Consider the following 12,002-nt stretch of genomic DNA (forward strand, 5'->3'; position numbering starts at 1 on the left):
AATATTGCCCTGTAAATAGAGTATATAGTCGCTTTTGTTCCTCTCTTTGAGCTTACTCGGTGTAATCGCTACCGCCAAAGGAGCAGGCAGCTTGCGATCACGAAATGGGTGACCAGAGGTACGGGCCCAATCCCTTCGACAATACCGGTGAGCATCGTTTAGGAGGATTTTGCGCGTGCGGCCCCGCCACCCAGAAAACTATAGACGCAATTATAAAAGATTCTGATGTGGCTCAGATGTTTCATTCCACGGCATTAACTCCATTGTGCGACAGTGACAATGCATTCAAAACAGAATAAAAGGAACTGTTGGCGTCGAGGCCGCCATAAGTCCCGTGCTTTGCTGCCTAGGCCAGAGATACGTGAGAAATCTGCCGAATATTTGCACGTTATCTTCATAGTCGAGTTCGTTCAGGTTGATGTTCGTTTCTGATGCTTGGAGCCCGCTGTGTAGAGATGAGAAGTTGGCTGCAGTAGGGTGGCCGCCACTAGCATATTACAGTAGCATGACGGAGATACTATTTTTTAATGCGCTTGATCCAAATGAAGACGGGGATGATGAAATCTGCACCAAGCTCTGATGCTGTGCAACGGATTCCAATATCTAAATCAGACACATGTGGTCGTAAAGAAGAAAAATCCCCACGTACCTGTCGAAGCCCGGGTTCCGGTAGGCGAGCCGGCCGTCATGCAGTGCGAACGGCGCGTGGTAGACGGCGTGGGTGCAGTAACGCAGTGCCATCTGTCTCGGGAAGTAGGAGTGTGGCGGCGGTAGCCGATGGGCTCGCCGGTCATAGAAACAGAGCACAGCCCGCGACCCATTGCGCACCAGCCGTGGTGAAAGGAACTGTAGCCCGCTCTCATTCCACGACTTCTCGCGTTCCTGAAAGAGGGTGCGCAAGATGTGTAAATGCTCTGAACTGACGTCATAATGCCCGTCATATTGGAAAACATTGTGCGCCTGAATTAGAGTATTTTTCAAATCAATTGTTTGCAGGGGTAGGCAGCGAACGCGATGGTTAGATGGCATCCTCGAGGCGCTGCAGATTAAGTTGTGTGATGTTAGGAAGATAGTGAGAGACCGGAGAGCGTGGCGTGACATGGTCCATAGGGTCAAGAAGAGTCGGACATGACTGAACGACTGAACTGAACTGATTATTTGCAATTCACACTATGGATGCTTTCTCAAAGCTATGTGCGGTAATCCGCCATGTGGCCCACGCAGTCACGTAAGGCACTGATGCCCACGGTGGCCAGCACATGGAACAGAATGAGTACGGCGAAATATGCGCATTTTACGGCCTCCCTTAGTACTATTTAAATCCAATGAGCTTAAAAAAACCTCTACGCCTGCGGATGCCATGGGGTTACGTGTGAGCCTTCCTTTTAATCTAGGACGCGATGGCCGTTAGTTTTGCATAATGATGTAAATGATGTATTTTCTAATGCGTAGCAAAATCTTACTTTTAAAATTTGTCCTGTGCTCGCCCAGAGCAGATGAGACTGCCATAGAAAGCTATTGGGATGAGTTTTGACTGTATATAGAATAGTACATGCAAGCATCCCGAGGGTTCACCCTCGCCTAAATTGGTTGCTGGGCCGCACTTGTACACTAAAAAAGTACGAAACAGCTTCCATGCGAATAATGTCCTTTTTTACTCTTCGAAGTACGATCAGCTAGCCGGAAGCATCGGGAAGAAGCTGGGGTGAAAACTGAACAAAGCCTTTTCCCTAACTTGATTATTCGTTGTTTCCTCGGACCATTTTCTCCAGAACGCTAACCGTGAGTACCTTTAGCTATTAGTACCGCCATTGGAGCAGTTTCCGCTAGTGAAATACGCCAAAGCGTTAAGGACACTTCGTTGAACAGACGCAGAAGACAACTGCACCACGTGTTGTTCCAAGTACGTTTCTGTAGCTACGCCTGCCGGTACTCTGTCGGTTCTTATTCGGCATCAAAACATCCTTTCATTTTTGCTAAAAAGGCAGCTAAGGCTGAAATAATACTGAAACAGCGTGAAGGATATCATACAGCGGAAGATGTGGCGTCTAATTGCTGGCGTTGTGAACGAGAAATCTTTGCGGCAAATACGATTACCACCGCATCATTGTAAACAAAACTCAGCACTAAATGTGCATTTTCGAGCCTTGAACTCGCACCTTACGGAAAGATCGCATTGAGATACTGATGCAGCCTTTCTGTACGGTGTGAGTTATAGACAGGGAATGCACCTTCAAAGTTGCGGTTGGGTTTACCATATCATCACCATCATCCAGACTATATCCACCGCAAGGCGGCCTCTTCCATATTCTTTTAATTAACCCGGTCCTGTGCTAGCTGCTACCACTTAGCCAAATTCTTAACCTCACCCGCCTACCCAACCTTCTGCCGCCGCCTGCTAGGCTTTCCTTCCCTTGGAACCCAATTTGTTACCCTAAGCGTCCGTCTGTTATCCTCTCTTCGCACTACATGTCCTGCCCATGTCCATTTCTTTTTCTTAATTTCCACTAGAATGTCGGTAACTTGAGTTATTTCTCTGACCCACTCTGCACGCTTCCTATCGCTAATGTTACCCCTACCAGTTTTCGTTCCACAGCCATCTGAATTGCCCTCAACGTAAGTAAAAACCTTTTCCTTAGCCTCCTTGTTTCAGCCCCGTAGGTGAGCACAGGTCAGATGCAGCTGTTGTATACTTTGCGCTTGAGCAATACTGCTAAGCTGCTAATCATAATCTAAGAATGCTTGCCAAATGTGCTCCGTCCCAATCTTATTCTCCTAGCTACTTCTATTTTATGGTCTGGATCTGGGGTTACTACCTATTCTAAGTACATATCCGCCTACCACATCTAGTGCTTCGCTACATATTGTAAATCGCTGTTTCTTTCCGAGGCTGTTGAACAATACCTTAGTCTTCTGCAAATTGATTTCCAAGCCTAACTTAGCACTATTTCTGTCTAGGTCATCAATCATTCTTTGTATTTGATCCCCTGAGTTATTTAGCAAGGCAGTGCATCAGCGAATCGCAGATTACTGAGCTATTCTCCATTTACCCTTATCCCTAACTGCTCCCATTCCAAGTCTCTGAATACTTCCTCTAAGCAAGCTGTGAATAGTACAGGGGAGATTGTCTCTCCTTGCCTAACACCTTTCTTTATGGGAATTTTGTTACTTTCTTTATGCAGAACTATGGTTGCTGTGCAGCCACTATATATATCTTCCAGCACTTTCACGTACGGCTCGTCTACCCCCTGATTTCGCAATGCCTGCATCACCGCCGAGGTTTCAACTGAGTCAAATGCTTTTTCGTAATCAATGAACGCTATGTATAAGGGCTGGTTATACTCCAAGCAGTTTTCTCTCACCTGGTTAATGGTATGGACATTATCGATGATAGAGTACCCTTTCCAAAATCCTGCTTGATCTTTTGCTAGATTAAAGTCTGACTTCCCTGATTATGTTAGCGATTACCTTAGTAAACGCCTTATGTGTAACAGATAGTAAACTTACTAGGCTGTAATGTTTCAACTCCTTAGCGTTCACTTTCTTATGAATTAAGGTAATGCTATAGGTTTCTTCCATGTTCCTTGTGCCGTCGATGACACCACAGATGTGTATACATGGTGGTCAGTATTCCTAGCACAACCCCCCCCCCCCCCCCCACTCCCCAGCGTTATTCGACACATCTATAGCTGCCTGATCCTCCACAGTTGCCCCCCCCCCACACACACACACTTTTCATAGTTTCTTAACTAAGTCCTCCGTCACTGGCGGAACGTCTGACTGCTTTTCACGACTGCCTATTTCCCTATTGTTCTAGTTACTTTGGCTACTGTATAGATTAGAATAGAACTCCTCGGCTATATTGAATTTCCTGTCCATATTTCTGATGGGCATTGCCCACCTTGTCCCTTAGTACTTCATCTGTTTTTTGCCTATACCCAATTTTTTCACCACTTCAAGGCTGCCCCTGTTCTTTAGAACATGCACAATGTTCCTCATCTTATACTTGCTTATGTCGGCCACTTTATGCTTATTGATTAGCTGTGATATCCCCGCCAGTTCAATCTTGACTGTTTGGTTGAAAGCTTTCAGACCTTAGCCTTTCTTAATCAAACCTTTACGCAACTCATAAAAGAACCCACTAGAAAAATAGATACTGTTTCAAACACTCTTGATCTAGTTCTTACAACGCAACCTTCATTCGTTTCCAAAATTATTACCTACCATGTCTCAGCAAACATACGCTCATAACCTTTGAAATTAACACTTCTCCGAAAAATGTAAAGGAAACAACAACAATTTATAATTACAATATGGCTGACTTTGGCACCATAAACGGTGAGCTCTGCATATTTCTGGAAACTTTCTTGGAATATTTTAACAACCGCAGCGTTCAATCCGATTGGGACTTGTTTATAGCAAAAATTAAAGATTAACAGCTAGGCACATACCAACACGCAACGCTCCTTGGTACAACGCAAATATCAAACGGTTGTCTAACAAGAAAAAAAGCCTGTATAAACTCGCAAAAAATTCCTCGAACACAACCGCTGGATCGCTTATATAACAGTTTCGCACGAGTATATAACAGCTCTAGAACAGGCAAAGAATACATTTTTACAAGTTACTCTTCCATCAATGCTATATACGGACGTACGAAAGTTTTGGCGCACGATTAACCCAAGCGATAGTAATAGCATAACTCTTGTTGACAATACTTGCCCTAGCATCCCCCCCGAACTGCAGGCATCTGTGTTAAACGATGTTTTCACATCCAGTCTTTATATCTGCACTAATCCCCCTCCCCCAAGTACAGAGTCACTCGGTTATATGCCCATGTATTCTGTTACAATTGACCTTGATGGTGTTGTGAAATTGATTAACTCTCTAAAACTATCCACTGCTCCGGGTTGCGATTTAATCAACGCCAAGTTCTTAAAGTATACCAGTGATTATTCTTCCATCATACTAACAAACATTTTCCAGCAATCTCTTGAACAGAGTTCGCTGCCAGCCGCATGGAAGGTCGGGAAGGTGATTCCACTGCACAAATCAGGTAACAAGCATTCTCCACTAAACTACCGGCCAATCTCGCTCACCAGCATTCCTTGTAAAGTTCTTGAACACATCCTGTTTTCTCACATAGCTAATTTTTTAGAATCAAACCCTTTCCTCTCGCGATTTCAACACGGTTTCCGCTAGTCATACTCATGCGAATCTCAACTTGTACCTTTCACTAACATGCTGCATGTCAATATTGATCGTAGTTCACTAGCCGACTGCGTATTCATTGATTTCTCCAAAGCATTCGATAAAGTGTGCCATACCTTACTACTGTACAAACCACAGAAACTTAATCTCGACTCAAAGATGCTCACCTGTCTTGAAGCATTGCTTACTAACCGTCAACAGTTCGTTTAAGTTAACGACCTCACCTCGGATCCGAGTTTTTTTTTTTATTTACAGTACACCCTGCAGCGCCGAAGCATTATAGCAGGGGAGTGGGTACAACGTTAAAGTGACAAAAAAAAATCACATGAGAGAAATAACAAAAAAAGCGGGGCGGGGGGGTAGACAAAGGAGTAATGAATTAAAAAGAAATACAAGAGGAACAACAGTGCATTCGGTCAACAATAATAGTTTGAAGGAACAGTAAAATCACAAATCATTGATTAGCCGTAAAAATACATCTCGGTCTGCACTCACATCAGCTGGCAACCTGTTCCGTTCAGAAATAGTACGTGGAAAAAATGAGTACTTTTTGTAGTTAGTTTTACACGCCATTTCTCGTATTTTAAAACTGTGGTCTGTCCTATTAGAAATATAGTGGGCTGTTTTGAGGTACTTTTCCTTATCAATGCCTGTTGTGTCGGTGTATATTGAGTACAGAAGTTTGAGCCTTTGCTTCTGGCGCCTTATCTGTAGCGGTTCGAGTTCTATGTGTTTCTTTATCTGTGTTATGCTGGCATGTCTGGAATATTGCCTTGATATAAATCTGGCTGCGCGGTTTTGTATACCTTCTAATTTATCAATCAGGTACCGCTGATGCGGATCCCATACTGCAGACGCATATTCCAGTTGAGGCCTTACCAGTGACTTGTAGGCAGTACTTTTAAGAATCTGAGGAGCAGTTCCAAGGGTCCGTATGAGTAGGTTGAGCATTTTCCCAGCTTTTTTGACGGTCATATCAATATGATTTGCAAAGGACAGATCAGCAGTTAGTAGGACTCCTAGATATTTTTCTTTTGCCGTGCTGAGAGTGGTATCACCTAGTTTGTAGGTAGGTTCATTAGGAATCCTAGACTTAGTAAATGTTACCTGGTAACATTTGTTGGTGTTCAGGCCAAGTTGCCAGGTTTGGCACCAGGAGGCTATGCTGTTCAGGTCCTGCTGCAGGGCATCTACATCTTGTACATTTCGGATTGGTCTATAAACAACGCAATCATCTGCGAATAATCTTATTTGTGAAGATATGTTTGAAGGGATATCATTGATATAGATTAGGAAGAGTAGCGGTCCCAGCACCGAGCCCTGCGGCACCCCGGAAGTAACTTCAACAAAGCTAGAATTTTCGCCTCCAATTACCACGCATTGCATTCTGTCACTCAGGTAGTCTTCGATTACTTTCACAACTTTATCATCCAGGTTAAGAGTTCTAATTTTGTACTTTAGTAGTTCATGTGAGACGGAATCAAATGCTTTGCGATAGTCGAGAAAAACTGCATCGGTACGGAACCTTTTTTCAGCAGTATCCGCTAGCTCATGAAAAAGTTCAACCAGCTGAGTGGTGCAGGACACGCCTTTGCGGAAACCATGCTGGTTGGGAAAGAAAAAGCTGCTTTGTTCTAAGTGTCTAATTATATTGCTGTATAGTAAGTGCTCGAACACTTTACAACATACGGAGCACAGTGAGATTGGTCTATAGTTGTTCACAGAGAATTTGGAACCGCTTTTAAAAACTGGTACGACATAAGCTTTTTTCCAGTCTTTGGGTATTAGGCTGCATTCGAGTGTTTTGCGAAAAATTACTTGTAAGTACTGAGATATACTGAAAGAACAGGCTTTGAGTACTCTAGGAGAGATTCCATCTGGACCAGTTGCTTTGGTTTCGTCAATGGAGTTTAGGCACTTCCTGATACCCTCAACTGTGATTGTTATTGAAGGCATTACGTTTTGCACTCTAGAAGTAGTGCCGGGAAAAGTATCTATTTTGTTCTTTTTTAGAAATACTGATTTAAAGTAGTTATTAAAACAGTCAGCTTTAGCGTTATTATCAGATATCTGGTTTCCATCGTAAAGAATACTCGGAATATCTGTTCTCTCCTTGCGTGTCTTTCTTAGGTAGCTCCAAAATGCCTTGGGATTACTGTTAATAGATTCGGCGAGTCCGGAGAAGTAAATCTCCTTGGCGGAAGCTATAGCTGCTGTATAGGCTGTATGCAGTTCCTTTAGATGGCGCCCAAGTTCGCTTGAAGGATTCTTTTTGTATTTTTGGTAAGCACGGGTCCTTTGTTTTATCTTCCGTTTGACCTCGTAAGTCATCCAGGGTTTGTCTACTTTAGGTTTGTAAGAGATTTGTTTGAAAGGAACGTGTTTTTCGATCAGTGATGACAGCACTGTTTTAAAAGAAGTCCACAGAAGTTCTGCGCTCTCAGGCGAATGTTCTGTAAAAGCCTGAAAAGCTGCCTCTAAACCCAGACTGATTTCATTATAATTCGCCCTGGAATAGTCATAAACCTTCCGTGCTTCATGGGTAGGAGGGATAAGGTGTGGCAGAGTGAGCATTGCGGTTACAATTTTATGATCACTGATTCCAGGTAAAACACAAACGTCATGAACAACATTCGGGTCATTGCAAAATAATAAGTCTAGGGTGTTATTTCCACGCGTAGGGTTCACAACGTATTGCTCAAACCCATACTTAGAAATCATATCAATAAATGCTGTACAAGTTCCGTCTGAATGCATGCTGTCACCCCAGTTCAAGTTTGGAAAGTTGAAATCTCCTGCTAACACAATACGTTCATCTGGAAGCGAAGCCAACGTGTCATCAAGGGAAGAGATAACTTGCGGTCGAGCGCTTGGTGGGCGGTACACGACGCCAAACGCTATCGTTCATTTATCAGGAGTGGTGAGCCTGCACCAGACTGATTCGTGATCATTGATTTCCATGTCAATTGCAGTACAATGCAAGAATTCTTTTGCCAAGATATACACTCCACCGCCTCTCGAATTCCTGTCTTTTCTAAATACCTGGTATGCCGAAGGAAATACTTCGCTGTCTCTTACTGAGTCGTCTAGCCAGGATTCTGTTGCAAAAACGATGTACGGATTAAACATCTGGAGCAGGCCATAGAATTCATCAATTTTATTCTTAATGCTTTGACAGTTTATTAAGAGAACAGGGCACTTCGAATGTTTAGGTTTCCCGATGCTTAAGAGTGGTCATTTTTTATCTAGTTTAGTTACCTCTTGGGTAAGATCGTCCCACACGAAAACTTCTCCATTTATGATAAGTTTGTCGTATGTTAGGGCCACTTTGTCTTTACCGTTAAGTTTTCTTGGCTTACCAACAGCCCATAGCTTTTGCCGAATTTCTCTGACACGCCGAGAGTAGTCCCTTGAGATTGCAAAGTTCGACCCTTTTAGTTTATTGCCATTGCTTAGGACCGATTCGATGTCCTTATATGATGCAAAATTTACAATAATCGGTCGTTTACGCTCAGAAGTGTGTTTGCCTATCCTGTGGGCCCTCTGGATTTCCCCTATTGTTACCTTTAACGTGTCCTGGCAGAGCGCCCTAACAAGGTTCTCAGAAGTTTCCCAGCTTTCACGTGGCTCAGCATCTTCAAAGCCGTGGAAAATTAAATTCATTCTTCTGCTATTATTTTCTAAGTAGTCTATTTTTTGGCTGTCACATCGACTTTTTCAGAATGACTTTGAATTCTGCATTCCGCTGTTGCAGTCTCATGTTCTTTACTTTCAAGAACGGCCATCCTTGACTCGAGCGATTCTATGCGTATTCTGAAATCACTCACTAGATTTTCCAGCTTAGTTTGTCTTTCCACAATATCACTTAGTCTGTTAAGGATTGCTGTCTGACCCTCTTGCAGACTGTGAAGAATAGTAGCCGTTTCGGCGCCAGGACCGGGGTTTTGTTCAATGTCGCCAGACAATAACAACAATTTGGCGAAGAACGCCTTCACTGACAGGACTAGTTCACACATCCTTTGTGGGAAAGGCAGCAGCAGCAAAAAGCGATCATCGCTTCTATAGCAAGGAAAGTCGAGCCTTACCTGCAGTATGCAAAAATGCCTGATTAGAAGCATGTTCACGCTGTCGCCGCTGCCTTTCCCACTAAAGGCGAATTGGTACAGATGAGGCCTTTTATACTTGAAATCTTGAAGGTCATGTGATGTTCCTGAGGACACGTGGTGTCGGTTATTACGCCAGTGATCCTGCACGTTGTAGCGAAGATCTGGCAGGCGGTAGTTCTGGTCAGTCCATCGGTAGCTATCTTGAAGGGGGTGTGTCCTTGTCTCCCAGAGCATGCTGTTGACACAGTCACCGATGACAGAAAGCAGCAACTGCAGTATGCAAAAATGCCTGATTAGAAGCATGTTCACGCTGTCGCCGCTGCCTTTCCCACTGAAGGCGAATTGGTACAGATGAGGCCTTTTATACTTGAAATCTTGAAGGTCATGTGATGTTCCTGAGGACACGTGGTGTCGGTTATTACGCCAGTGATCCTGCACGTTGTAGCGAAGATCTGGCAGGCGGTAGTTCTGGTCAGTCCATCGGTAGCTATCTTGAAGGGGGTGTGTCCTTGTCTCCCAGAGCATGCTGTTGACACAGTCACCGATGACAGAAAGCAGCAACTGCAGTATGCAAAAATGCCTGATTAGAAGCATGTTCACGCTGTCGCCGCTGCCTTTCCCACTGAAGGCGAATTGGTACAGATGAGGCCTTTTATACTTGAAATCTTGAAGGTCATGTGATGTTCCTGAGGACACGTGGTGTCGGTTATTACGCCAGTGATCCTGCACGTTGTAGCGAAGATCTGGCAGGCGGTAGTTCTGGTCAGTCCATCGGTAGCTATCTGGAAGGGGGTGTGTCCTTGTCTCCCAGAGCATGCTGTTGACACAGTCACCGATGACAGAAAGCAGCAACTGCAGTATGCAAAAATGCCTGATTAGAAGCATGTTCACGCTGTCGCCGCTGCCTTTCCCACTCATGGTCCACTCTGGTGTCCCTCAAGGCTCCGTACTCGGTCCGTTTCTTTTCCCTATTTATATTAAAGATCTACCTTCCCACATTTTGTCTAACATTCACCTATTCGCCGACGACTTCGTAATATTTAGGGAAATAAAATGCGAAAGCGAGGTACTAAACACTTCAATCTGACCTCGATTTCATCTCAACCTGGTGTAAATCTTGGCTAATGGACCTCGATGTTAAGTGCAAATTTATGCGTGTGTGTAGAGTGACTACTAATTTGCTATGCTATCACCTTAACGGCATGCTTGTAGACTCAGAATTCTTGTATAAATACCTCGGTGTTCACATTACTAGAAACCTTACCTGGACTGTTCGTGTTACCCATGGTATTAACAACGCCAGCAAAACACTTGGATATCTTCGTCGTAACTTTCGCAAAGCACCTTCTTCTCTTAAACTTCTACTTTACATGACACTCGTATTACCTAAACTAGAGTATGCAACTATAATATGAGATCCTTACTAGCAAAACTTAACGCACTCATTGGAAATAATCCAAAATATTTCTGTACGGTTTATCCTCCCTAATTATCACAGAACGGCAAGCGTATCCAGCATGAAAGCCAGCCTCGGTGTGCCATCCCTCGCGTCTCGTCGCAAATCACCTCATCTTCGTCTTTTTCATACAATGTTTCATCATTCTCACTTGCACGAAGAACTTATTTCACCCCCACAGTACGTTTCAGCCCAGATGGATCACGCCCACAAAGTTGGAGTACCATTCTGCAGAACAAAACCCTTCTTTTATTCCTTTTTACCCCGTTCATCCGACAAGTGGAATCAAATCACTGGCACTAATAACCACCGTTTATTTCAAGAATGCCTCAGCTAAAAATGTATAACCAGCAACATTTTGTAAACCTATGCTCATATTGTTATGTTTTGTTTTTAATTACATTGTATAACCACTCCCCTCTGTAATGCCATATGGCCCTGAAGGTATTTTAAATAAATAAATAAAATAAATAAATCTTTCGTCTCCTTAGACAGTTTGCCGGTATCCTCTCTAACTACCCTACCACCTACTTCTACTAGGAACTCAGTAATGATATTTCTGAAGGTATTGTTCCCTCCTTCGACGCTAAGGACGTACTCCTAAGTTAAAGATGAATATCTGTTTTGTAGCGAGAACCTGAATTTGTCTGCCCTTCCCCTCAACTATAATGCATTGATAGGCTCCTTACGTACTAAACTGTTTCATTCCCTCTTTTGATTTAGACTAACTCGAGACAGTCCATTGTACCGTTCTGATTACCTCTACATCCTGCATAATGCCGGGTCAGAACACAGTATAAAGTCAATTTCATTTCTGGGCTCGCCGTTAGGGCTTTTCCATGTCCACTTCCTGCTCCTCTATCCGCAATAGCATAAGTTGCACATGTTTCTCCAAACACATTCCCCCCTTATCACTTGTTACTTGAGTTTGTCCTCGAACCTTTTTTTTTGCATGTCATAATGGTTCCCTGTACAGTTATTATTATGTGTCTTTGTACTTCTTCCCCCTTCATTTTTACAGAAAGTTTTAAAAATTGTCCCCCTTAGATATATTCCTTATCAGGGCCCTTTGCAAAGCCTGTCTCTTTGTAAGGTGTATCTGCACCAAACCTGCTTAAAAGGTGACTAATCATCTACCCGGTATTCAAGTTTTTCCTGGTACGGTCGCTTTTACTTCTTTTGCAGGCCACAGGATTCGTGCTTCCCGGCTGAGAAATACATACTGAAGA

The 12,002-nt window shown here is 43.5% G+C and overlaps 1 protein-coding gene across 1 annotated transcript; it reads right to left on the reverse strand.

The window, feature by feature from the left end:
- Positions 1 to 8,235: 8,235 nt before the first annotated feature.
- On the reverse strand, positions 8,236 to 9,342 carry LOC146187994 (uncharacterized). The gene is made up of 2 exons (XM_084604972.1): positions 8,913 to 9,342; positions 8,236 to 8,862 (listed from the first exon to the last, which is right to left on the reverse strand). The coding sequence occupies exons 1-2, from the start codon at positions 9,327 to 9,329 to the stop codon at positions 8,446 to 8,448; spliced, it is 834 nt and encodes a 277-aa protein (XP_084461098.1). The 5' UTR covers positions 9,330 to 9,342; the 3' UTR covers positions 8,236 to 8,445.
- Positions 9,343 to 12,002: the final 2,660 nt, after the last annotated feature.

Source organism: Amblyomma maculatum, chromosome 5 (assembly GCF_055883805.1).
Source record: "Amblyomma maculatum isolate TAMU_Amacu chromosome 5, ASM5588380v1, whole genome shotgun sequence".
Classification (NCBI taxonomy): Eukaryota; Metazoa; Arthropoda; class Arachnida; order Ixodida; family Ixodidae; genus Amblyomma; species Amblyomma maculatum.